The sequence below is a fragment of the Hypanus sabinus genome, chromosome 9 (genome assembly GCF_030144855.1).
Source record: "Hypanus sabinus isolate sHypSab1 chromosome 9, sHypSab1.hap1, whole genome shotgun sequence".
Lineage (NCBI taxonomy): Eukaryota > Metazoa > Chordata > Chondrichthyes > Myliobatiformes > Dasyatidae > Hypanus > Hypanus sabinus.
This window is the reverse complement of record NC_082714.1, coordinates 96,925,662-96,952,871: the sequence shown is the minus strand read 5'-3', so window position 1 is coordinate 96,952,871 and position 27,210 is coordinate 96,925,662. Positions and strand designations below refer to the sequence as shown.

General features: G+C 44.5%; 2 protein-coding genes and 1 long non-coding RNA gene across 4 annotated transcripts in view; 2 read left to right on the top strand and 1 right to left on the bottom strand.

Annotated features, from left to right (window-relative positions):
* Positions 1-9,542, bottom strand: part of LOC132399670 (uncharacterized) — a 38,955-nt gene extending 29,413 nt beyond the window's left edge. Inside the window, exons 1-2 of one of the 2 annotated variants that reach the window (XR_009514033.1) lie at positions 9,403-9,542; positions 257-545 (exon numbers count right to left, since the gene is read on the bottom strand). This is a non-coding gene — a long non-coding RNA (uncharacterized LOC132399670). The remainder of the gene's footprint in view (positions 1-256; positions 546-9,402) is intronic. The other variant, XR_009514034.1, reaches the window with a different exon arrangement.
* mllt11 (MLLT11 transcription factor 7 cofactor) lies at positions 9,396-18,754 on the top strand. Its single transcript, XM_059980312.1, has 2 exons — positions 9,396-9,530; positions 13,781-18,754. The coding sequence occupies exon 2, from the start codon at positions 13,786-13,788 to the stop codon at positions 14,044-14,046; it is 261 nt and encodes an 86-aa protein (XP_059836295.1). The 5' UTR covers positions 9,396-9,530; positions 13,781-13,785; the 3' UTR covers positions 14,047-18,754.
* Positions 18,755-20,480: 1,726 nt separating this feature from the next.
* The window catches only part of gabpb2b (GA binding protein transcription factor subunit beta 2b), a 36,295-nt gene continuing 29,565 nt past the window's right edge, over positions 20,481-27,210 (top strand). The window contains exon 1 of the mRNA XM_059980311.1: positions 20,481-20,705. The gene's annotated coding sequence lies outside the window, so the exon portion shown is untranslated. The remainder of the gene's footprint in view (positions 20,706-27,210) is intronic.

The following is a 27,210-nucleotide window of genomic DNA, read 5'->3' as shown; positions in this document are numbered from 1 at the left end:
TTGTAAAATTATATCCATAAGGAAGCAACACCAGCGTATTAATATTAACAGAAGATATAAACTTTAAGAGGTCACTTTTGCCGGTCTTCCCCTTTCTCGCCTCGGTTTCCTTAACACACCCGAAGGTTCATTTCAAGTGCCGGCACTAAATGATCACTCCGAGCTCTGGCAACAGGACAGCCTACTCTCAGCAATGAAGCGGTTTCGTTAAAGCAAGAACGAAAGGGAAATTATTTCAACTTTTCTTTTCTCTTACCCTTTTACTTTGTGCTCTGGGTCCAAGTAGGTGAAGTCAAGGTCGTTTTGACATAAGGATCAGCAAGTTTAAAGCGAAGCCATTTGAACTTCCTCGGCCGAAGTCTTCCTTGTGTGCTGAGGTGTGGCTGTAACTCGCTGCGAGTGAGTCAGTGGGCCGACCTTGTTCTGCTCTATTTCCCAGGAGTAGAGAAAGTACAGAACGCCACCTCTGGGTACAACTGGTGCACAGCCAGCGAATAACACCCGTCTGAAAGGTGAGCACATATGTGTGCGCGCGCAGTCTTCCTCTACAGTAATGCATGCATTTACACAAGTTATCAATACAGTTCTCCGCAGAAACGTGAGAGAAAAGACATTCATAATTCAGAGTTATGAATTATACAGCACTGGAAAAGACCCTTCGGCCCAACTCGTCCATGCTAGTCTCATTTGCCTGTATTTGACCCAAATCCCGCTAAACCTTTCCTGTCCATATACCTATCCAAATATATTTTAAACATTGTAATTGTACCTGCACTTTTTCACACCTTAAACCTGTGCCCACTAGTGCTAGGCTCCCCTATCCTGGGAAAAAGCTCAAAGTAAATTTATTATCAAAGTACATAATGTCACCATATGCAACCCTGAGATTAAATTTCTTACAGGCATTCACAGTAAGTACAAGAAGAGCAATAAAATCAATGGAAGACCCACCTAACAGGACAAACAACCAATGTACAAAAGATAACAAACTATGCAAATATAAGAAGAAAGAAAAAAGAAATAATAATATCAAATAAATAAACAATAAATATTGAGAGCGTGAGATGAAGGGTCTTTGAAAGTGAGTCTACAGATTGTGGGAACAGTTCAGTGCTGGTGAAACTGAAATGTAGTTATTTCTTGATGGTGGCAGTGAGCAGACAGCATAGACTGAATGGTGGGGGTCCTTAAAGATGGAAGCTGCTTTCCTGCAACAGTGCTCTATGTAGATGTACTCAATGGTGGGGAGGGCCTTAACCATGATGGACTGGGCTGTATACACTACTTTTTGTAGTTTTTTTTCAATGACATTGGTGGTTCCATACCAGGCTGTGATGCGACCAGTCAGTATACTCATCACTGCACATCTATAGAAATGTATTGAAGTTTTAGAGACGTGAAATCTTTGCAAACTTCTAAGAAAGTAGAGGCACTGCTGTGCTTTTTTCATAGTAGCACTTACGTACTGGACTCAGGACAGATCCTTTGAAATGATTACGCAAAGGATTTTAAAGTTGCTGACCCTCTTGAGATCTGATCCTCCTCTGGTTTCCTCCTCCTGACATCAGTAATCAGCTCCTTGGTCTTGCTGACATTGAGTGAGAGATTGTTGTTGTGGCACCATTCAGCCAGATTTCCAATCTCCCTCCTATATGCTGATTTATCAACACCTTTGATTCAGCCAACAACAGTGGTGTCACCAGCAAATTTAAATATGGCATTGGAGCTGTGACCATCTACCTTATCTATGCATCTTGTAATTTTATAAATTGTCTATAATATCACCCCTCAGCCTCTTATGCTCCATAGTAAAAAAAGGTCAAAAACTGTCCAGCCCCCTTATAACTAAAGCCCTTCAGTCCCAGTAACATCCTTATAAAGCATTTTGCACTATTTCCAGTTTAATGACATCTTTCCTACAGCAACGCAACTAGAACTGTACACAAGGAACCTTGTTGAAAGTCCATGTAGACAACATCCACTGCCCACCCTCCTCAATCATCCCTGTCAACTCTCTGAAAAATCAATCAGGTTGGTAAAATATGACCTCCTCTGCACACAGCCTTGCTGGCTATCCCGAATATCTTTGCTTTTCCAGATGGGAGTAGATGCTTTCTCCAATAATTTCTTTACCACTGACGTATGGCTCACTGGCCTATAATTTCTTGGATTGAGCCTATTGCCTTTTCAAATAGCAGAACAACATTGGCTGCATGACATGAGTGATTCTGCAGATGCTGGAAATCTTGAGCAACATACACAAATTGCTGGAGGAACATAGCAGGTCAGGCATAATCTCAACCTGATACATTGACCGTTTATTTCCCTCAATAGATGCTCCTGACTTGTTGAGTTCCTTTAGTGTTCTGTGTGTGATGGCTGCTCTCGGACTTTGACTCTGACTGAAAAGGACACAACGATCACTTCCAGGTTATTGAGAGGGGCAAAAGGGAAGATTGTTGATCTCCTCTCTTGCCTCTCAATAACCTGGAATAATCCTGTCAGGCCTATTCTTCAAAATCCCATTTCTTCCTCCTGGCCTAGAAATCAGCACAGCCTTCTCACTCTTCATATCCTTCTTCAGAGTGAATACTGATGTGGTGTACATTTTCTACTTTGCCCACCTGCTCTGGCTCCAGGCATCAATTCTATACTTTGTTCTTGATTAGCCCTACCCTCTCCTTAGTTACCCTCTTGTTGAGATTCTCTTTAATCTGACTCACCTGGAACATTTTATATCCCCTTTCTAACCTTCCTGATTCCCTGTTTCTCTCCTGTTTCCTTTATATTCCTCAAGGGCCAGCCCTTCTAAACCATGTATATGCCTCCCTTTCTTTTTTGACTAAATTTGCAACATCTCTTACCATCTAATTACTCAAACCTTGCCATCCTTGTCTCTCTTCTTCACAGGAATATGTGGGTCCTGATTTCTGACTAGCCAGCCTTTAAACAACTCCCACATGTCAGGTGTAGACTTGCACAGTAACAACTGCTCCCAATCTACTCTCCCAGCTCCTACATAATACTGGTATAATCAGCACTTTCACCTGTCCACTCTTATCCTTATCCTTAACTATCTGAAAACTCATGGAGTTATGATCATTGTTCCCAAAATACTCTCACACTAAGACTCTGATCACTACCTCATTTAAAATATAAGGACTAGAATGGCCCATTTCAAAATTGTACTATTGACATACCATGTCAAAAATATGCACCTAATTAATTCTGATCAATCTAAGTAAGCCACTAAGAAAGCCCAGTGAATTTTGTGGAAATTAAGGTTACCCTCTATGACAACTATGTTGCTTTTATATCTTTCCATGATCTACCTACAAATCTGACTATCTGGGTGGGCCCATTGTTTCTGCCTGCTCCTGCCCCACTGAACTCATATCCACAAACCTCGACTCCATTCTATCCCCCTTAGTTCAGTCCCTTCCCACCTACATCTGTGGCACTTCACATGCTGTAGATCTCTTCAACAACTTCCAGTTCCCTGGCCCTGATTGTTTCATTTTCACCATGGTGTTCCAGTCCCTGTATACCTCTATTCCCCATTGAGAAGGCCTTAAAGCTCCCTGCTTCTTTCTCAACAGCAGACCTAACCAGTGCACTTTCACAACCACCTTCCTCCATCTAGCAGAACTGGTCCTCACCATCAACAATTTCCCTTTTGGCTCCAGGTTTCCTTGGCTACATAGAACAGTCCATGTTTCTAGCCTCTCCTGATAATGCACCCCATCTCTTCCTCCACTGCATTACAACTTCATTGATGCTGCTTCATGCACTCATGCTGGGCTCGTCAATTTCACCAACTTTGCCTCAGTTTCACTTGGTCTATTTCTGACATCTCTCCCCTTTGACAACCTCTCTGCCTCCATTTCTGGAGACAGATTGTCTACTGATATCTTTTATAAACTGACAGCTATCTTGACTATATTTCTTCTCACCAAGTCCCTTTTCTCCATCTCCACAACATCTGTTGCCAGGATGCGGCTTTCATTTTCAGAACATCAGAGATGTTCTCTTTCTTCAAAGAACGCTGTTTCCATTTCCTCTACCATTGATGCTGCCCTCACTCACATCTTCTCCATTTCCCAGATCTCCCCATTCACCACACCTTTCTGCTGCCTTAACAGGGTTAGAACTGTTCTTGTCCTTACCTACCATCTCATGAACCCCTACATCTATCATGTCATTCTCCACAACTTCAATGGGATCCAATCATCATACACACCTTTACCTTCCTCTACTCTCCACATTCATCAGGGATCACTCTCTCTGTGATTCCATTGTCCATTTGTCCCTCCACACAGATCTCTCTCCTTGCACTTATCTCTGAAAGTGGAATAAGTGCTACCCCTGCCCATTCATCTCCTCCCTTACTTCCATTCAGGGCTTCAAGCAGTCCTTCTAGGTTGAGGCCACACTTTACCTGCAAATCTGTTGGGATCATCTGCTGTATCTGTTCCTCCTGATGCGGCCTCCTCTTCACTGGTGAAACCCAATGTAGATTGGGGGATTGCTTTGTCAAGCACTTTCGATCCATTCATAACAAACAAGATTTCCCAATTTAATTACAATCTGCATTCCCATTACGACATGTCGGTCCGTGGCGTCCTCTGCTGCCATGATGAGGCCACTCTCAGGATGGAGGAATAACACTTCATATTTCATATGGGTAGCCTCTATGAGCATTGATTTCTCTAATTGCCGGTAATTTCTCCTCTGCCACCTACTCTCTTCTTCCACTTCTCATGCTGGCTGCCCTCTTACATCTTTTTTCTCACTTGTCTATTACCTCCCTTTAATCCCCCTCTTTCTTCCTTTCTCCTAAGCTCCTCTCTCCTCTCCTATCGGATTCCTTCTTCTTCAGCCCATTACTTTTTCTGACTATCACCTCCCAGCTTCTCACTTCATCCACCCTCCCTCATCCTCCCACTTGGCTTCACCTTCCAGCTTGTACTTCATCCCCTCCCTCCACCTTCCTATTCCACCTTCCCATTTCCTTCCGATCCTGGTGAAGGGTCTTGGACCAAAACGTCAACTCATTATCCTTTTCCAGAGATACTATCTGACCTGCTAATTTCCTCTAGCATTTTGTGTGTGCTACTTTGCCTATATATTTGTTCCCTAATCTTCCACTGGCTGTTTGGAGACCTATGATATAACCTGAGTTCTACTCACCACATTGGTGAGTTCTGACATTAGTAAAGGACAGCATTGGATACATTGGAGCTGGGTGAACAGAAGACTGAGACATTTGAAAAGGTCATTTCCCTCAGGGCACTACTCACTCAAGCAGAGTGCATGGCAAGAATGGCCTTTGGGCTCTTGTGGTCTGGTGCACCTGACCTGACTGAGTTTCTCAGGTTAGGAACTGAAACTGGGTCAAGTCACAAATAAACCAGCTCCTCCACAAAGAGCATTCACAATGGGACAGAAAAAGAATGGAGCATGTTACAGAGGATAGGTGTGGTGAACTACATATACCTGTCTGGACACGCCCCCCTGCTGACTGCTCCTGTGGCTCCTCCCACTGACTGTGGCTCCTCCCACAGACCCCAATATAAAGGTGATTGGGGCCTGAGCCCTGCCTCTCAGTCTCCAGGATGTAGCATGGTGGTCAATTGCTGCTTGTTCTTTTTTCCAGTCAATAAAAGCCGATATCTCGTCTCACGTCTCAGAGAGTTATTGATGGTGCATCAATAAGCCAATGGCTCCTGAGCGTTGTACACCAGCCTTGTCTGGCCTTTCTCCACACTCCAACCCCACTATCTTCATCTTCTCTTCTGCCCTTCTGCCCTACATGTTTATCCAGCTGCATCCTGAGTCTTCACTCTAACCAAAGTAGGAAAGTACAAGCACACATGGAGAAAGGGCCAAGATTTACACTGAGGCAAAATATCTACACCATTGTGATGAGATGTGGGCTCTGTCCTGCTCTGAGCTTCACAACAGTCCCCTTTTTCTCAGTGTCTGCATTCCTCAATGAACATCTCAAAAATAAAACCAGGCTTATTTTTACTAACATAATAAGTCATGGTGTCCTTAATCTGATGGCATGCTCTCTGGGTAACCTCCAACCTGATAGTATGCTGTCTGGGTTGCCTCCAACCCCATGCACTCAGTAATTTTTTTACCTCTCCTTCTTCAATTCCCCACTCAGCTCCTCTCTTACCCCTTCTCCTCACCTGTGTTTTGCCTTCCATTAGTGCCTCTCTTCCTTTGCTCTGTTCCGTGGTCCACTTTCATCTTCCATATTTCTTCTTCTCTAGCCTTTTACCTTTTCTACCTATCACCTCCCATCTTCTTTCTTCATCTGTCCTCCCTCACCTACCTGTCTTCACCGATCAACTTCTAGCTTGTACTACTTCCTCTCCCCCCCTCCCCCACCTTCTTATTCTGGTTTCTCCTCCTTCCTTTCCAGTCCTGTTGAGATCTATGAATGTTGACTATTTATTCATTTCCATAGATGCTGCCTGACCTGCTGAGTTCCTCCAGAATTCCGTGTGTGTTAGTCATGAAATTTGTTGTTTTGTTGCAGCAGTAGAGTGCACATAAAAATTAATATAAATCATAATAAATAATTAAATAAATAAATAGAGAGAAAAATAAATAGAGAGAAAAATAAATAAATAGTGCAAAAGAGGAAAAAAACAAGGTAGTATTCATGGACTGTTCAGAAATCTGATGACAGAGTGGAATAAGTTATTTCTAAGATGGTGAAAGTGGGTTTTCAGGCTCCTGCACCTCCTCCCTGATGATAGTAATGAGAAGATGGCATGTATTGGTGGTGAAGGTCCTTAGTGCCTTGAATCACTGCCTTTTGCCTCCAAGCTGGTAGCATGCTGTCTGGGTTGCCTCCGACCTGATGCAATGAACATTGATTTCTCAAACTTCCATGTCCTTGTTGGTGTGGAGGCTAGTGCCTTTGATGAAGCTGGCTGAGCTTACAACCCTCTGCTGCTTTTTCTGATCCTGTGCATTGGAGTCTCCAGACCATATAGTGATGCAGCCTGTCAGAATGTACAGCTGTAGAAATTTGCTAGCATCTTTGGTGATATGCTAAATATCCTAAAACACCTAATGAAGTACAGCCACTAGTGCGCTTTCTTTGTGATGATTGTATGTTGGGCTCAGGATAGATCCTCTGAGATGTTAACACCCAAGAACTTGAAGCTGCTCACCCTTTCCACTGCTGACCCCTGAACAAGGACTAGTATCTTTACTTGGCCTGGCCTTTTCACATTTCCAATGTGTTTGAAAAGCCTCTGAGAATGGCCTGGTTTAGTTTAAGAGCATTACAACCAGGGATTCTGAAATCATTCACAACCCCTCCTCCTCCTAGGGCTGTGTGCTCTGCCACATGTGACTGCATGGCCAAACCCCTGAGTTATTACATTGCCCAGCCCACCAATGAGATGACCAACAACGATGAGATGGCCTACAGAGAGGAGGTGGAAGAGCTGGTGTTGCAAATAATATCTTCCTCAACAAGACAAAGGAAGTGGTTATCAACTTAAGGAGAACTCACACCAGTCACACCACCCACCACCCCTTACATCAGCAGCACTGCAGTGGAAACTGCAAGCAGTTTCAAACTCCTGGGAGTGCACATCTCATATAAACTCTCATTCCACACAATCAGGAAAGCTCACCACCACCGCTACTTTCTGAAGAGAGCTGGACTCTGCTCATCTATACTCACATTATTCTACAGATGTGCAGTAGCGAGCATCCTAACAAGCTGTATTGCTACATAGTACAAAAACTGCACTGCAGCAGACAGAAGGGCTCTACAATGGGTTACCCAAAGCAACACTGGTACCAGCTTACCAGGGACGTACATACAGAAAGGTGCCAAAAAAGCATCAGTAACAGCATGGACTGTTCGTCTTACTCCCATTAGTGAGGAATCTACATAGCATCCACGCCAGGACTGCTAGATTCAGAGATAGTTACTTTCCCCAAGCAATGAGGCTGATTAACCCCTCTACCCATAAACCCACCCTCCACAACCCCCCACCACCACTACTTTATTATTTCCTGTTAGTCACCTTATTTACAGACACCCCTGTGCCTGTTTCCTCATGTGTGCTCCTGTGCCTAGAGACACTTTATGGATGTACATAGAACATAGAAATCTACAGCACATTACAGGTCCTTCATCCCACAATGCCGTGCCGACCATGTAACCTACTCTAGAAATTGCCCAGAATTTCCCTACTGCGTAGCCCTCTATTTTTCTAAGCGCCATTACCTAAGAGTCTCTTAAAAGACCTCATTGTATCCACCTCCACTACCATTGCCAACAGTGCATTCCACTCATACACACACCACTCTCTGTGTGAACAACTTACCCCTGACATCCCCTCTGTAGCCACTTCCAAGCACCTTTAAACTATGGCCTCTGGTGTTAGCTATTTCAGTCCTGGGGCAAAATCTCTGGCTATCCACAAGATCAATGCCTCTCATCAATCAATCTATGCATATAAGCTACTTTATGTATTTATATTTATTGTGTTTTATTTATTAATGTGTTCTTTATCTTACTGTACTTTTATTGTGCTGCTTCAGATCTGGAGTAACAATTATTTTGTTCTCCTTTACACTTTACCAGGAATAACATTACAAAATCTTAAATTTTGAATTATTTTACATCACTAGAGAGGCAATGTCACACCCCTGACAGGACAAGTCACATGACAACATTTTAGTGGGCGGGACTCAACAGTAAGTAATGGTGTACTGTATTGTAGATTCAATGTAGATGATATTCCTGTAGATAATCTGTGTTTAATCTCTGATGACAAGTTTATGAATGTTCTAAAGTAAGACTGGGGAAATGTACAGACATAACTAGGCAGTGTAAACCTATCTACGAAAACCTCAGCAAGGAAAGTGATGAGAAAAGTTCTGGGCCGAGATAATTTAGGTGCGACCTCAGCTTGTGGAGTCCAGTAAATGTTCCGTGAACCACGGCCACCGACCGGCTAGAACTGGCATTGTAAAAACCAGTAAATTCAGGGCAGAGTTCGTGGGTGATTCAGAGCCGAAGGAATAGAGACTGATTAAGGACGCTCCCTCAGACTTCGGAGCTCCTTCAGCACCTGTTCACAGACAATCAGGCGCTCCCTGTGCAGTCTCCCCCACTATGGCCCTTCGGCACTATATCCTTTACAATAACCCGCTCCACAGGGAGACCGTCTCCGTGATGGACAACAGGCGCTTCAGGAGAAGTTCTCCCGTGGGGATGGAGGCAGGAGGGAGGGAGTAGAGGAGAGGGTGGTCGGACAAAGGCGGAGGAACACAGGTTGCTGCGCGACGGTTATCAAGTAGTTCAGGAGTGACACCCAGAGCTGGCGGCTGCATTGCGGCAGATCAGCTGGTACCTACAGCAGCGGTTCTTCGGACCAGGATTCACCGCAGGTCGACAGCGGCTCAACGGACCAGGACTCCCCGCAGGTCTGCAGCGGCTCTCCACCCGGACTCCACAGGTCGGCAGCGGCTTTCCACACTCACAGGTCAGTCTCCCCCCGGTACTGACTGCAGACTTGTCTAGTGTCAATGTTCTGCACACTGTACATGGTTCATTGCGGGTAGAACCGGTCTAAACCGTAAACACGGGGATCTCTGTTCCTGAGATTTAAATAACCTGGGGTTTGGGCTAGGGATTTGAGGACCTCCGTCTCTCCGCAGTTTATTTTAGATGTCGAGTCTCGAATTTTCTCTGTGGCTAATTTTGGGAATTGCGTATCAGTCTAAATGGAGCATCTGGCGGGGAGCAAGAGATGGGACACAGCTCTCGATGTTAGCTGCCGCAACACGCCCGGGATCCCACGCCCAAACCTTCTGTGGCTTCCCGTCCCAAACGGTCGGATGAGGCGGGCGGTGATGGAGATCAGGCAGCCGGGGTCTGAGGGGTTAGGAAAGGTGAATGGGGTTTGGGAAGAGAGTGAATGCATTTGTACAGAAAGGAGGGAGGATGATGGTGAGCATGTGGAATGCAGGGGAGATAAAGATGGAGGGTGATGGGGAAGGGTGAGGTGGGGATTCCGGGACTCGAAGGTGTTGGAGATGGAATAAGGGGTGCCGAGGCGTGGGTGTGGTGGGGAGACCTGGAGAGAGGGTGAGTGAAAAGGGTCTGTGGATGGGGTGCTGGGTGTGGTGTAGAGAGAGAAGGATGATTAGGGTGGAAGGGGGAAATGGGAGTGGTGTCAATAGGGCCCCAGAGGTGGCTGGAGAGCTGGGCAGGAGGTTGAGTGTAGTGAACAGAGATGGGAAAGTATTTGAGGGAGGAGAGCGGGAATCGGCAGGGTAGGTGATGATGATTGGAAGAGAAAGGATTTGGGAAGGTGGGAAGGGTTAGAGAGGGGAGTAGGGTGTGAGAAGATAAGGGCACAGAATGTTGGAGGGAGGCATGGGTAGAGGGTAAATAGTAGGGGCTGTGTGCTATGCTGGATTTGGAGAAACGGTTGGAATGGGGTGAGTTTTTGATGGGGCTGTGTGCTAGGCTGATTTGTTTCTGATGGAACTGTTAGGTTGATTTGTAGAAGGGGTTGGAATGGGGAGAGTTTCTGATGAGGCTTTGTGCTAGGCTGGATTTGGAGAAGGGGTTGGAATGGGGTAAGTGGGCATGGTGAGGGAAATGAGATTGGGTTGGGTGAGGTTTGTGCTGCAGTGAGGTTGAATAACATTAAAATGCTGTAGATAACGGGTGGGGGGGGGGAGCTGACTTAAGGAACTGTTTATTTATTATTTGCAAGGTAGTTGAGTGATTGGGAGGAGGGAGGGATGTGAGGTTTATAGCCAGTATGCGGGATGCATACCTTCAAATGGTCATTGCAGAGAGCAGCCAGATTCATAACCACTATATCTCAGTTCTTAAGCACATCAGGACCCCCCCCCCCCCCCCACACAGGCTTTGAGACAATTCCTATCAACTCTACACGAGTTATACACTCTACAGTAAACCACCACTTCCACGCCACTTTAGCAGGTTGAGGTTTGAACACACTGGAAATCTCAGGTGGAGCTGCCTGCCCCCACAGGAGGAAGTACAGAAGCTTTTCTGTTCCCTGAACTATACCATATGCACAGGTGTTGTTCAGCCCATCAGATAGCAGCACATGGCCAAGTATTCTTTCCTGACTAGTCTCTGACACTGGAAAATGAATTTCAATTTCCATGGAATTTCCCTGCCTTAGGAACAATATTCATACGTTTTCAAGATGAAATCCCATCTTTGAAGTTATTGGGAACCATGAGATTCAGCCTTCCATTCTTGGAACAAGGTAATCAGGAGTTCATGGTAAAGTGACGTCCAATGTGCCAGCTGTGCAGTACAGAAACTGGACCTTCTACACCTCTCCCATGGCCATGTTGTCCCTGTATCTAAGGACAGATACACACCAATTACAATGCTTGCTTATTTTACTTGCTACCTGCCACCGCTGGCATTTAGAGCAACAGTGAAGGTCCTCCATCTCTGATGGTGTTCAGGGCTTCCTGCGTGGTATCAGTTGCTCAGTTTTCACTACTGTCAGTCATGCAAGTCCTGAAAGAGGTTCAGGAATACTGTTGCACACAGATGTAGAAGGATTCTTCATTGCTGTTCTGTGACAGTCTTGTGTCCAGTTAGGGTTGATAATACAGAGCTGAGGCCTCTAACCTGGCCTCTACACTTTTACCTGTTTGACATGGGTGAACCTGCCAAGTTATAAAGCCTTGACATAGATCTCCGGGACATTAAGGCACACAAGCCTCCAAACCATGACAAGATTGTGGTTCTCTTGGAGAAATCCCAATACTGAGCCTCCTTTGTTCGCTGAGGAGCTTTTCATCACTGCTAACAGTGTTCTGGACAGAAATACATTAGTCTTTTGGGTTCTTCCATCTGTTGAGATGACACAGTTGTGATAGATGTCTCTCTACTGTTAAATGGTGGTCTGATTCATCAGTAACAATTCTTGGCAGTGAACAGCTGCCTTTTCCTGAGCTTTAACCCATCTCTACTTGAAGATTTCAGCAAATCCAAATTGGGTTAGATCAGCTGGAGCAGGAACATTGATTGTCCCTTCAACTTGGTGCAGAGTTCAGTGTCCTGAGGATGCCCAGTGTGGATTTTCATTTGCCAAGAAAGTCCTTCTCTCTGTGAGTTTGCCCTTTCCAGCCATCCCGATTCTGCAGGATTCTTCTCGTAAGGCTCTGGTAACCAGGATATCAATGTAAGGACAGTGAGAGTAGGAAGTGTGCTACAGCAAGCCCTCCACTGTCCTCTGAACAGATGCAGCTGAAAGTCTGTAGGGTAATTGGATATATGTATCTGAATACCTTTTCAGTTAATCCCTTGGAATTAATTGATGATACTGCCCTCCAGAGGAATTAAATCCTCTCCAAGGAATACAGAAATCCCACGTGGTTAATTCCTTATGGATTCTCAGTTAACATGGTATTTTGGAAAACTTAACAGACCAATGTTGTTTCATGGAGAGGTCTGTCATTTTCTATCTCCAAATTTGGTTTAATTCACATTGAACTTGAATTTTGGCTTGGATGACCCAACTTATCATTGATATTCTCTCCACATTTTCCCACATCTTCAGCAAGGCAGATCTACCTCCAGTTTACATACAAGTATTTCTTTCAGTCAGTTTGGGCAGGAGACTGGAGCAACTTCTAGTGTTAATGTTTTAACTTGTCTTTGATGTTACACTATCACATCACCAACTCCAAAGTACTTCAGTCCTTTCAGCTGCTATTAGAAGTGACTGGCTTTTTTAAAGTTTTCTGCTCCCTGCTGCATTTCCATCCTGGTTCATTAGTGCACCCAGTGTCGGCTGGTGTGCTATTCACTATTATAGCAACATTCACTGACTCTGGTTAACTTAGCCCCTTTGCAACAATGTGAATGCTTCTATTAGAGTTTTCAGCTGCTCCTTTTCTGTGATGAGAATGTGAGCATTTCAGTATGTCTCTAATTTCACTTCATTTTTTACAATGTTCTGTTTATTTCAACAAGCTCTGGTGATGCATCTTTTTTAAACCACACATCACTTTTCTTGTGAGCCAGCACTTGGACAGCGTGTTTCCTTGCACATATGTAACAGCTTTTATTTACCTTTTCAAAACAATGCTGGGCTTGTTCTGAGAATAGTGTCTTCCCACAAGTATGCTGTTACACGAACTGCCCAGGTTCATTAGCAGTGTTTTTATTTGGGCAATTCTTATTGTACAGTATTCGCAATAATCAATTCTGGCTGAGAACACCAATCCCTGCATTCAGCCCATATCCCTCTGAACCCCATCACGCCCCCTTTATGGACCTATCCAAATGCTTCTTAAATTATACCTGCCTCAACGACTTCTTCCACCCATGTCATCACCCTCTGTGAAAATGGTGGTTGCAAGCTCCACATATACAGTACCAGATGTTTGAGCCATTTTAACACACCAATACAAGTTCAGCCATGCAGAAATTTCCACTGCTCCACAGATAAGAAAACCTAACTAAGGGATCTAGCACAGAAACTGTTACTATGGCAACATGTGCTCTGATAGAACTGAGTGAAGACCAGGTGAAAGCAAGCTCAGAGTCACCGTTTGCGACCAAGTGGGGCTGTTCCATAGAGCAGGGACCCAGTCTGAGTTTTCTGGAGGGTACTAGACTAGAAGTTCAGGTGAATCTCTGCTTTACCAGGAAGGAGTGCATGGGCCATTGGATGAGACATGTAGGGGCGAACGGGCTGGTGTTACTTGCAATTCTCTTCTGCAGCTAACATGTTCGACCTGCTCAGCACCCAGTACGATTCCTTCCTGTTCTGGAGGACCCCAATCCCTGTGGTCGACCTGGCCGAGATCGAGATTCTGGTGCCGAACATTACGAAATCCAACTCTGGAGGTCAGAATGCTGAGTCCAGATCCCTCACGCCTCGGGACGTGTCTGAAGACGAGGAAGATACTTTGGCTGAGTACAACTCCTTCAACTTCTGGAGAGCCCCCATCGCCAGCTTCAGTGGAATAGACCTGGAACTGCTTTAAGGTCTCTGCCAACGGGTTGCTTACCTGGTAGTGCTTTATAAATGTTCTTGTACTAATACAGCCAATTACTTCAGCTGCTCCATCTTATGTTATACTGATTCGTTGGTCAACACCGTTTCGGATCAAAACCAAGGTAAATTGTTAAATGTAACAACCCCTTCCCCACATTGCATTGCAGATTAGCAGTAACTTTGAGGTTCCTAATCAGAGGATGCTACGCAGTAACAGGTTCAGCAGCCGCCCAAATTATCCCGTTTTCCGCAATTACCAAATTGCCTTCGAATGTTTAACAATTTTGTTTTTGAAAGTCAGTACTGAAACTGCTCCCAGTGCCCAATTTTTCGCTTGAGTACTTGCCTAGCCTTGCCTCTGCTGTTAACGATCGTAGAGGGTGGATAGCCGCATCCCTCGGATGATTGGCAGCTGAACTCAGTTTCTCAGTGGTTCACGTTACCTTTGGATCCCAAAGCCGAGCCGAGATCCATGTCTCTATTCTCCCGTCCCCCAACGACAGCTGTGTAGGTGCTTTATTGCACCACTTGGCTACGATTTTAAGGATTTCCTTTTAATGTTGTAATTTCGTTTTATATTTTGTCTCTCGTCTGCTCGTTGTCCGACTGAATGTGAGACGAGAGAATGCAAATGCTGAAATCTGACAGCAAACTGCTGGAGAAAATTAGCGGGTCAGGCAGCTTCAGTGGAGAAAAATGAAGAGTGGACATTTCAGCTCGACATCCTTCATCCACTTGCCTTCACAGTTGCTAACCGACCCGCTGAGTTCCACCAGCGTTTTGTTTTTTTCTCTCTCTCTTCTTTATTCACGCAGTGCAAACTATTTTAATTGAGATGGGGCGGACAGGTGCGCGGGAGTAGAGAAGGTGATGATTGCACACGAGAACCACTAGAAAGCCTCCCCGAGGCCGTTTGTGGACTGACTGGCGGTAGCCCCGAGCAACCACCGGCCCCGCCCTGTCGCAGTGGCCACGGGGGACCCGACTACAGAGATCTGGGATGTCTAAAACAAAGGAGGTTACCGCGATGCAGACCCCGTTGTCCTGCCAACCAGCCTGATTGACATTCTCTCCTGTTGTGGCTTAATTATTTGCATTGTCTTTATCTGCTGTTGATTTTTGACAGGCATCTGTTGTCGGGGCCATCGCTGCTGAGGCTGGGGGCTATTCTGTAGTCTGGTTTGCAGATCTGGGGACCTGCCACATGGAGAAACGTGGGAGGGGGGCTGAATTCTGTATCTTGTACCTCCTTGGGCAAGACAGAAATATTAAAGTTTGCATCATCGGTGTTCTGGAGGATTCTCCCTGCTCGAAATAAGCCGCCGCAATTGTCGCCTTACCTCGCTCAGCTTTATCCACTGATCCACCCAGAACCAAAGATGAAATGTGAATTTGAAAACCGTTAAACAAGGTGCCGTGCCTCTTACCAATGTATCGATTAGCAAATGCGAGTTGAGGTCGGTGCGTTTTTTAAAATGTGTGTAGTTCAAATGAATTATTTATTTAACTTATTTATATTTATTTGTAAATATTTAAAGCGTATGTGAACGATTTACATCAAGGCCCCGCCGGTAAGTCTGGGGGTGAAATGAGCAGAGGGGGTAACCTCGGTGACAGGCACCCCTTCCTTGTCTTTCGTGGGTCTCGAGTGGATGAAGAGCCAGAGAGGCAGGAACCCCAGAGTTTCTGTAGCATCAATTAATTTCATTGAAGGTGTGGGAGCTTTCCTGGTTCTTTGTAAAGCAAGGATTCCCCCCTCAGTGTTAGAGTGAGACTAAGATATCAGCCGCCGCAGTGTACCAATGAAACTTAGTGTAGCAAATGGCTACACCCTGCTTCTTGTCCCTGTAGTGTCCGAGCCCTGAGGGTGAGAACCCAAGCCGATACTGACTTCAACAAGCGACAAACTCTCAGCGGGTTGGACATCTGTGAGAGGAACGGATCTGTCAAGAGTTCCAGTCGATATTTTGGATCAGGATTATTTGTTTGCTCCCAAACTTTTTCCAGTAGATTGTGTGTTGCCCCACCAGGTCTCCCTTCAGCTGGGCATGTAATCTCGGTCAGTGAGGTGGAGAAGTAGATGGGTGAAGATTGGCCTATCCTTTTGGGTTTGGGGAGAATAAGCAATAAAGGCTTTATGGTTGGTCAGAGGTTGGAACTTTCTACTACATAATTTTGGAAGCTCATTACCCTGTTTATTTAAGAAAGTAAAAATTGAAAAATACAGTACAAATGCTGAAAATTTAACAAATTTAATTATGCAAATTCTCAGTGGGTCAGATCACAGCTGTGGAGCATTAACTGGTTCTCTCTCACAGATGCAATCTGACCAGTTGAGTGTTTTCAGTACCTCCTGGGTTTTAGATTCAAGACAGATTGATATATATTTGATCGAAGGAACCAATGGATACAGCACCATATAAAAATATTCAGCTCCCAACCCTTGGTTCATATAAATAAGTATTACAACCAGTGATTTTTCTTTTACTTATGAATCACGTGCTTTCCCCCCCTCACAGTAGACCCCAAAAAATGGAAAATCATTAAAGCATGAGAAACTCAAAAACTGAAATCTGAGCAGTTTATATTTATATCGCATATGCTCATATTTACTTGAACCACTCTCACAGCTATTACAACCTGTAGTCCTCCTTGCATGTCTATTGGCTTTACACATGATGGAAGAAGATTTGCCCATTCCTCCTTGCAAAATTGCTCACTACTACATTAGTTGGAGAGCAATCTTGAGGTCTTGCTATAGATGTTTAATTGGGTTAAGGTCAGGACTCTGCCTGAGCCACTCAAGGATGTTAATTTTCTTCATTCAAAGTTGTTCCATTGTTGCTCTAGCAGTGTGCTTTGGGCTGCTGTCCTGCTAAAAGACAGCTTTGTCACCTGTTTAAGCTTTCTGGCAGAGACTAGGATCTCTACATTTAGCAGCATTCATCCTCCCATCAATCCTGATCAGATGTCCAGTCCCTGCTGCTGAAAAGCATCCCATAGCATAATGCTACATACACCATACTTTGCAGTAGGGATGGTGATATCTGGCTGATGCACAGTATTAATTTACAACACACATTCAGCTTAGTGTTGAGCCCAAAATGTCCACTTTAGTCTCATCCGACCACAAGACTTTCTTCCACATTTTTACAGCATCCTCTAAAATGATGCTTTGCAAAATCTTTACAGGCAAGGATATGCTGTTTTCTAAAATGGCCCTGGCCATTTGCCACTCTTCCATAAATACTTTTTGTGCAAGGCCTTAGTGATTGTGGAGCCATGAACTTCATCTCCAGTTTCAGCCATTGACTTAAGCAGTTCACTCTATGACTGTTGGTGTAACCATAGCTTTTCTTACAAGTGCTACTCTTCTCTTATGACTTAAGTTTAGAGAGATGGCCTGACCTAGGCAGTGTGGCTGTAGTTTTATATTTTTCCGCTTTTCACGATGGATTTTACGTCAAATGTTCAGCACCTTTGAGATGGCCTTGTACTCTTCCACAGATTTGTGCTTCTCTTATTATCATTTCCATGACTTGCCTTAAATGCACTTTTGTCTTCATTTTGGTTTGGGCTGCTGAAAATCTACCATTTGCCCTTTCAGAGAGAGGGTATTTATTCAGGTGATCTCTTAATTTTCTACATCAAATGGAATGAGTTGGTAAGATAATATACAGTATTGCAACTTAGGGAAGTTAATTTATTAATTACAAAGGGGGTGAAAACTTTTTCAGCCTCAATTTTAGAAAATTGTTGATTAGCTCAAAACCAATTCAATATATTTTAAATGTGGAAAATGAGACAGTCAGATTGAAAGGCGGAGGAGGGCCAAGGCCATGTGACCCATTCATTTCTGCTTGTGGATTAGTCCACCTCCTTCTCTCACCCAACTCTGATTTTCTGTAATGACTCATCCTTTGGTTACATAAGGTTAGGATATATTCTGGATTCCTGCTTCCTCATCAACTCCAACCCATGTACAATCAATATAGATATCAGGAAGCTAACCCTGGTACTGCATTATATATGGGTTCTGTTGCTCCAACACCCTACCCTTTTTAAATCAGGGCAGATGGTCATGGCAGGTAGTGTCCTCTCTCCTAGAAAGAACACTAGTTAACTACCAGTTACAAGTACACTTTTATAAAGGGTGTAGCTACTTCCATGGGCATCTGCCCAATACTGAAGGGGAAATCTTGCCATACAAAGAACCACATGAGCTCTCCCACTATTGAAATTAACCAATGGTAGAGATGGATATTTCATTGCAAGGTGGGCTGTGACTTGGCAATGGATTCAAGATGGGACCTATTTTGGCACGAGTCCAGCAGTAAGAAGCATACAAACAGAAGGGAAAAACTGTTGAGACTTTGGGTCTGCTCCAACATTGAAATGACCTTCAGTACTTTCCTACCTGCTCCTCATAACTTTGTTTATCAAAATTGTTCTTGAACGGACTCACTCAGCAGTCCTCTACCCATAGCCAAATGTCCTCAGCCCATTGGGGTGTGAGGAGCACTTCTCTTCTCCCATATCAAGTGCTACTCAATTTATTTGATTTCTGACTGTAACAATCCCAAGAAAGCAGTAATTAAAAGATTGTCATGTCATATTGCTCTCTGTAGATGCTTCCTGTAAATGTCACAGAACAATAAATTGAATTTAGGAAACAAAAAAATGGTGCAAGTTTGGTGTTATTTTCTGACAACGAAGTTAACATTTGTTCTCATCACAGCAGCGCAGGATGTGTACTGTCTTTTTCCTGCCTATTTGTTGCAAGCAGACTGGTTAACTGTCATTGATCAATAACCACAGGAGATATTAACTGAGTGCAGGGGGAACATTAATTCAGCCTCTCACACCCTGGTTTCACATTCATGGTTAAGGATCAGTTACATTCTGAGTTAGCAGATTATGCCAGCTTTCTAAATGGTAAATTCTTCCCACAGCAGCTAAGAATGGCCTGTTTTCTGAGACATTCCAACACTACCTGCTCAGCACTACGCAGAGTAAAAATAGGATCTCAGGGCTGAGAATGTTGATGTGTGAGAGCAGTGATACTGGATTACTGGAATTTGAGGGATCTTTCAGAGACAGTGCCTTAAGATACTTATGTACCCCAAGCAGTGATGTGGATAGCACATCACTTTCTTGAGGGCATTTAGGGAAGGGCAATAAACTCTGGTCTTGTCTAAAATAGTGTTTCAGACAAGTGAAAAAGTGTTTCACTCACAGAATAAAATTAATGCTTCCAAGGGTTTCCTCAGATGTTTCTATGGGTCAAACATTCACCACAAATTGTTCATACCCCAATCATATTAAATTTTTTAAAAAACAGCTTTTTTTCCCCATATGCCTTCACTGGCCCAACAAAACCTCATTTGCTATTGCACAGCATGGAACTCCAGTACATTGATTCCCACGCATTCCCCACTCAACCTCTGCCCTACATCATCCAACAATTGATCTACACTCCTTCCCTAATCCTATCTTTCTGCTGATAACTATTGTCTCTAAATTCTTCCAACTACAATGACCAGTGACCCAGTCTATTGCTTCACCATCATTGACTGCAGGTGGTACCCAGTACTGGATTGAGCCCTGTCCGCCATCCCTCTCCAACCCTCAGGGATCTGACAGCAAAACACAAATCACCTTGGTAGAGATCCTGCAGACCCATTTCCCTTGGCCCTGAAATCTCCCCCAGGTCCTCAACACTTAATGATCCAGGTCCCTTAGTCCTTCAGATCGCCCTCACCAACACCTGGGCGCCTAATCTCTGCTCTCTTTGACCTTCAGATCCTGCATTGCTAAACATTCATTCTACTGATATCTCTTTTCCCTGTCCAGGTGCAATCCATCCCCAGCTCTCTCCATGCCTTGGTTGAGATCCTATGTTGAGTCCTGCACCATCGTTGAGATCCTATGGATCCACAATGTCCCTTGTCCCTAAATTCCCTCTCCCAGCTCCCTTAGACCAACTGACCCCAGACCCTGGTCCACCCAACCCCCGGGTCCGTCATTCCCGAACCTCCCACACTCTCCAACCCCCGGGTCCCTTCATCCCCGAACCTCCTGCACTCTCCAACCCCAGGGTCCCTCATTCCCGAGCCTCCCGGTCCTAGCACTATCTATCTCCGAAGTCCCCGCTCACAGTCCGACCCCGCCCCCCCCCCCGGACTTGGCACAAACCGCGCGCCAAAACATCGGTGCCCGGATCTATATCTGACCGCTTCACCCCCGGGTTGGGCAACAACTCCGAGCAAAAATAGAATCCCGAGAGGGCGGCCAGACGCCGTGGTCCTGAACGTGAAGACCGAAAGACTCAATGGAAGAGGAGGAGGGGTGGGGGGAAGGAAAGCCTCGAGGAAGGCTGGACGAGCGGGCGGGGAGAGCGAGGGCCAGCTAACCGGCAGTCAGCCGCCTCACCTCCCCGTGTATCATTCCGCGGGGCCGTCCACTTCCGGCGAACAGTCGCCGCCATCTTGGACGCCTTTTATTTTTAAACAAAATTTAAAACGGGTGCCGGCAGCGGGTGGCTCGGAGCGGGCGTGGGGAGAGGGGCGGAGCACCGGCCGGCTGGGCGATCGGGCGGGCCGGCAGAAAACGCGGGCTCGGAAGCCAGGCCGGGCGGTGGCCGCTGAGGTAAATGTCGGCGCGGGTTTTAATTCCAGGTTTCTCCACCGGATGTGGAAGTCTCGGCAAATTCCGCGACTTCCCCCGGAACCGCCGCCAGGCCCCGTTTCCTGTCTCCGCCCGGCCGCTGCCGCCGCCGCCGCTCCCTCAGTCCCGGGTGTCCGTCGTCCGTGGGGCCGCCGCTCCATCCCGTCGTCGGTGGCAGTCCGTGACCCACCCTCCCCCCTTACCGGGAACGCGTCGCCCGATTTCTCGCTGGGGCAGTTACCGGGAGCCTCCCGATGTACTCCCCTCGCCTCGCCTCGGACCCCTGTGTCGGTGACCCTTCTTTCTGCCCCTCCCCCACTTACTGGGCTCACCCCGCTGAAGACTGGGGAGTGATTCCTCTCTCCCTCCCGGGCAGATACGTTCACCCTAGCCCTACCTCCCGTGAACCGGGTGTCGGTGAAAGGCGGTGACACACCCTCCTGTCGGTGTCCCGTGTCCGCCCCGTGTTCAGAAACAGGGACATTTCTCACCCACCCAGACACTGATCCTTCTTTCCCCCACCTGGTACTGACTTCCTTTCCCAGGGTTGGAATAGAGCCCCCACTCTCGAGGAGGGAAATGTATTGTTCACTAGTTAAAGCTTCAGTTCCATGGGGACCAGTGTTGTTGGATTCATTTTCAGGCCCTGGGAAATGATTCTTTCTTCCCCTCAGACCTCACCGTTGAGACCCCTAGTTACCCCCGTTTCTACCGCAGGTCCAGGATTGTTCGGGCAATTATTACATTGTCAGTTTTTACATGAAATGTGCATCTGCCTGTTTGTGTGCAATGACAAAAATCCCCTCATAATTTCAAATAACAAGTGGAAAGGGAATTGTGGGGCTGATCTTTAGAATAGCAGTGTTTAGACTGAACCACAAAGCTTAGCCCAGAATAGGGCACGTCTTTGGTGTTGTTTTAACCACATCAACAAATTACTTATGGTTCACGTGACTTCACATGGTATGAAAATTGTGGAAGTTTATCCCTATGCTGATCCAGACATAGGGCATTGTGGCATTGCATTTCAATGGGGAAAACACCACCAGGGATGTAAAATTGCAACCTGTTGTTAATTGATTTAAGCAGGAAGGCCCAGTGTACTTTACTTTTCTGTATGCTGTAATAGTAGTCTCAGGACAGCCCCAGGAGATTAGTTTTCTTGTGGGCATTTTCAGTAAATACAAGAAACAATAGAATCTGTGAAAGACTGCACACAACAGGACAAGACACCAACCAATGCGCAAAAAGATGGGCTGTGGAAATACAAGAAGAAATAATAATAAATACATAAGCAATAAATGTTGAGAACATAAGATGAAGAGTCCTTGAAAGTGAGTCCATTGGTTGTGAGAACATTCCTCTCTGCCTTCCATCCATTAATGCTGGTGGTGTCAGCAAAGTTGATGATATATTCTTATCCAAGTAGTTCATTATAAACAAAGGTTCCAGCACCAATCCTTGTGGTATACAACTTAGAACAATACAGTATGCGCTCTTTGTCCCACAATGTTTCGTTGACCTATATAAACTTGCATGATGAATCTAGTCCTTCCTTTATAGCCTATAACCTTCCATTTTTCTTACATTCATGTGCCTGTATTAGAGCTACAACATTACTCAATTCCCTGGCTAATGAAGACCAGCACATCGTACGCCTTCTTAACCACCCTGATAACTTGTGCAGCAACCTTGCGGGATCTTTGGATTTGAACTCCAAAATACCTCTTCCTCCACACTGCTGAGAATCCGGCCATTAACACTGAACTCCACTTCAAAGTTTGATGTTCCATAGCGAGTTGGCTCATGCTTTTCTGGATTAAACTCTGTCTGCCACTTCTCTGCCCAGCTTTACATCCTATCTAGTTCCAGTGGCAACTGAGGACAACACTATCCAAAACATCACCAACCTTGTGACAAAATTATTAACCCACCCTTCACCCTCCAAGTCATTTATAAAAATCACAGATAGCAGGGGTCCCAGAGCCTCCACTTTGCTTCTGTTGCTACGCTGTGCCTTCTGTGTGAAAGCCAGTTCTGAAGCCACACTCCCACCTTTCACTAGATCCCATGCCTCACCATTTTCTTGATGAGCCTACCAAGAAGAACCTTATTAAATGTCTTTCTAAAATCCGTATACAACTTAACCACTGCTGTACCTTCAGTTTTGTTTATATTTGTCACCACTTCAAAAACAAACAACTTTTTGTACTAAACAGTGGTTTACTAGTGCTACAACAGAAGTTGCTTAAAAGATTTCTGGGAAACTAATGGGGCCAAAGGTCAACAGGCATTGGTCATTTTTGTTTTTAATTACTTTTTACTCCCTCAGGTTTACTGAGTGGAATTGTGGTTTAGGAACTAAAATGGTCCATGGGTGAGGAGGACTTTGAACAGCAGGGTTTATTTCAATGTATTTGTATCTCTCTGCAAGTGTGTAGGAATAACTAAACAGTATAGGAAACAGTATATACTAAACAGTATAGGCCCACCATATGTTGCCACACTAATTAAGCTAGGAATCATCAAGTTCTGATGAAAGGTCTTGGCCCAAAAAGCTGACTGTTTATTCCTCTCCATAGATGCTGCCTGACTTTCTGAGCTCTTCCAGCATGTTATGTGTATTGCTCTGAATTTCCAGCATTTGCAGAATCTCTTGTGTATAATATTAGCTACTCACCATTCTTCTGGGACCTTGGCTATGGCCTATAAAGGAGATGAAGATCTTGATTAAGTTCCAAGTAATTTCATCTCTTGTCCGTCTCAATAACCTGGGGTATGTTCCATCAAACTTTGGAGACCCAAAGTCTCACTATCTTCCATGTCCTTCTCCTTTGCAAGTACCGAAGCAAAGTTCTCATTTAGGATATTCTCCACCTCCAAGTTAAAGTTCCCGCTTTTCTTGAATTTTTTTTTTTGCTTCTTTATAATAATAAAAGCCTCTATTTGATTTTAGCTTCCTTTGCATTCTTAACTAAATTCACCATCTCTCTTGATACCCAAAGCTGCCTCACCTTGCCGTCCTAGTCCTTCTTACTGGAACATCCCCATACTCTGTGCATTTGGTCTTTAAATACCGTCCGAATGTCAGACAAGCAAGCACTTGCCCAAAAGCAACTTTTTCCAATAAACTCTCCCCGGTTATTGCTTAATCCACCCTAATTCAACTTCATATTCTCCTGCAGGATTCATACTTATCCTTATTTTTAGCTATCTTATAACAAGAAATTGCCATCACTTTTTCCTAAGTATTCTCCAACTGAAAGGATGACCATCTGGCCAGGTCAATTTCCGAATAGTAGCTCTACTATTTGAACTATCGACATCCTGATTTAAATCGTCGGGATAGTTCAACCTTAACCCTAAATTCTGCCCCGCCTAAACTTCTTGCACTAAGGTCACAGTCTAAATTTGGGAAATTGCTTTTGCAACTTTAACCCCCTTCTGCTTCTGTATCTGTTCCTCAATGACCCAGTGGTGATCTGTAATATAATCCCATCAGAATGATTCATCAACGTCACATGCTGTGTCGTATGACATGGATGATCATGGTCTTTTGACCACGATTGTTGGCAATTTTTCTACTGAAGTGGTTTGCCATTGCCGCTACCTTTACAAGATGGGTGACCCCAGCCTTTATCAATATATTTCAGAAATTGTCTGCCTGGTGACAGTGGTCACATGACCAGGACTTAAGATATGCGTCAGCTCATGTGACCCTGATCGGAGGGTTGGGGGGGGGGGCAGGTGCTACGCCTTACCCAAGGGTGACCCTGCAGACTAGCAAAAGGAAGGAGCACCTTCCTTCAACTTTGGTAGAGACATATCTCCACCAGCACCACCCCCCCCCCACCCCAATCCCAAGCTCTCCCACTGTCTTTTCTAAAACATTGAACCTCTGGATCATGAAGCACCAGAGGTAATTCTGAAATTCCTACTTTCAAGGTCCTTCTTTTCATCCTCTTTCCTAACTCCCTACGTTCATTGCACAAGATCTTTTCCCACTTTCTACCTATGTAATTGGTGTCAATTTTTGCTGTGTCCGGATGAGGTCAAACCCCCCCCCCCCCACCCCCACCTCCACTTTCACCGAGGAGGAATGTTTATTGCTGAGCGGAATGGCCTTGGGGCAATCCTGCAGTGATTGTTCCCTCTACCTGTCTGTAACCGGTGATCACCAGCTATCTGCTTTCTGCACAGTGGTTCATGTTTTATGATGTTCTCAGCATCCTGGACGATCCTGAGTATGTCCAACTCCAGCTCCTTAATGTACCTGACCACCTCACTAAGACTGGTGATTATGATATGCACTGAGCCAAGTACCAGTTCCTTAATGCAGTCAGTCTGCAGCTCAGACTGTTGGTCTAATCTCCTAATAACAAAGGCGTGGTTATGAAAGGATGAGATCAGTAATAGGACTATACATAATGAAATACAGCTCAGAAGTGGGCCCTTTAATCCAACTTGTCCATGCAGACCTAAGTGTCTTACTGACAGACAGTAATGTTTTATTCCACTTAACTTTTTAAATACACAAATGGTTCATTTAATTCAGTGTTTATAGTGTTGCTTTTGCTTTGTTCTGCCTGCATTGGAGACTCCCATGTGCAGGATAAAACTAGCTGTCGAGGATCTTAGACTCTGCCTCACCATCACATGCATACACTTCCCACCACTTTTCAAAAGCCGATGCCTCAAGAAGCCAGCATCCATCATTAAGGACACTCGCCATCCAGGGCATGTCCTCTTCTTATTACTACCTTTAGGGAGAAGGTACAGGAGTTTGAAGATCCTCACTGAACGTTTTAGGAACAGCTTCCTCCCTCTACCATTAGATTTCTGAATGGTCCTGGTTATTCCTCTTTTGCACTATTTATTTTTACTGTACTACTGACATGAAAATTCATGACTTAAGCCAGTGATAATAAACCTGATTCTGATTATTGAGTCAGATTTATGTATTGGAAGATAGAAGTGAAAGAAAGCTGGTGTTGAAATAATGCCTTTTATTTCATCTGGGACCCAAAAACTTTTACGTAGCTAATTACATTCTGAGAATCAACTGCAGTCAATGGATGCTCCTTGATACACAGTGCAGTAGATTAATTGGTATCAGCTGCAGGTTCAATATGTAAAGCTTGTTCAATTCCTTGCAATGGGCCCCAGGTTAAGAAAAGAAAGATGTTATATCGTTGGGCTTGTTAAACCTATACCTGTACTCTTTGGTGTTGAAGATTTCCAAAAGACACTTTAAAACTAAATGTTCACTATAAGGGCAGAATTGATTATTTTTGATCTTTCCTTTTGTTAATAATAAGCACATAAATGGAATGTACCCATCTAGATAAGTCTGGCCCTTGTTCTTAGTTTCAGGGGAAACCATATTTATAACTTTTGACTTTGCAGAATTGTGACATGGTGAATTATTTTTATTCCATTAAGTAAGAGTTAGTTGTATGGATTTGATAGACCTGTGCTGTATCTTTCTTTGACACAGACTCAATTAGGAAGTGTAAAATGTACTTGAATAGTAAAAGTGAAGATAGTGATTATTTAAGAGTGAAAGCTCTGACTGGGATGGAAGAGCAGAATGGCATATCGCTACACTAAACCATGCAGAGCCTATGACTCATGCAAGTGGATCATTTGTTTCATTTCTCTCATAGCATTTTCATAACTGCCTTACTGAACAAAACATTAAACCTCGTGATGTTTGCAATTTGCTCTTTTTTCACAATTGCTCCTCCCTTAGTTTTAAGGAGAACAACATGTCTGAAAAATGTCTTGGGAAAGAGGAATGAAGGGTGTACCACAGATGGAATTTTGCATAACGATATGTAATGATCTGGGAGAAATTTGTTAGGACAGCCAGACAGTATCTTTACCTCAACCAAAACTAAAACAACACATATTAATTACAATTCGTAAGTACAGTTTCCAATCCTATCCTTTTTCACCTCATTCAGTTTTTCTTTGAAGTGACTGTCCATCTCATTTTTTTTAAGTCATGAAGACTGAGTTAGACAAAATTGAAAAGTATTGGTATGTAGTGAGAAAGATTTATATTCAGAGGCCTAGATTTAAGGTAAGGAGTAAGAGGTTAAAGGGATTTGAGGAAAGTAAATTTGCATAAACATACATACATACATAGGGTATAAATGCCATGAGAGTTAGTTTTTTTTGTGGGAGCAGAGTACATTACAAACACAACAAAGTAAACGTAACAGCACAGAGAGAAAAAAAATATCTAGTTGGAAGTAATATTAAGGCTTTTCAGGTCAGTTTGAGAGCCTGATGGCAGTGCAGAAGAAAGTGTTGTTGAATCTTGTAATGTTGAATCTTCAGGTTGCTGTACCTCCTGCCTGATGGCAGCATCAAGGAGAGGGCAAGGTTTGCATGGGGGTCTCTGATGGTAGGTATCTCCTTCCTGCGGCTTCATCCCTTCAGGCATCATTGATGGTGGGGAAGAACTGTGGGTGGTTGAAAT

Bases quoted from the DNA above. Each gene is read 5' to 3' on its own strand.
- mllt11 (XM_059980312.1), top strand. From the start codon at position 13,786: ATGTTCGACCTGCTCAGCACCCAGTACGATTCCTTCCTGTTCTGGAGG.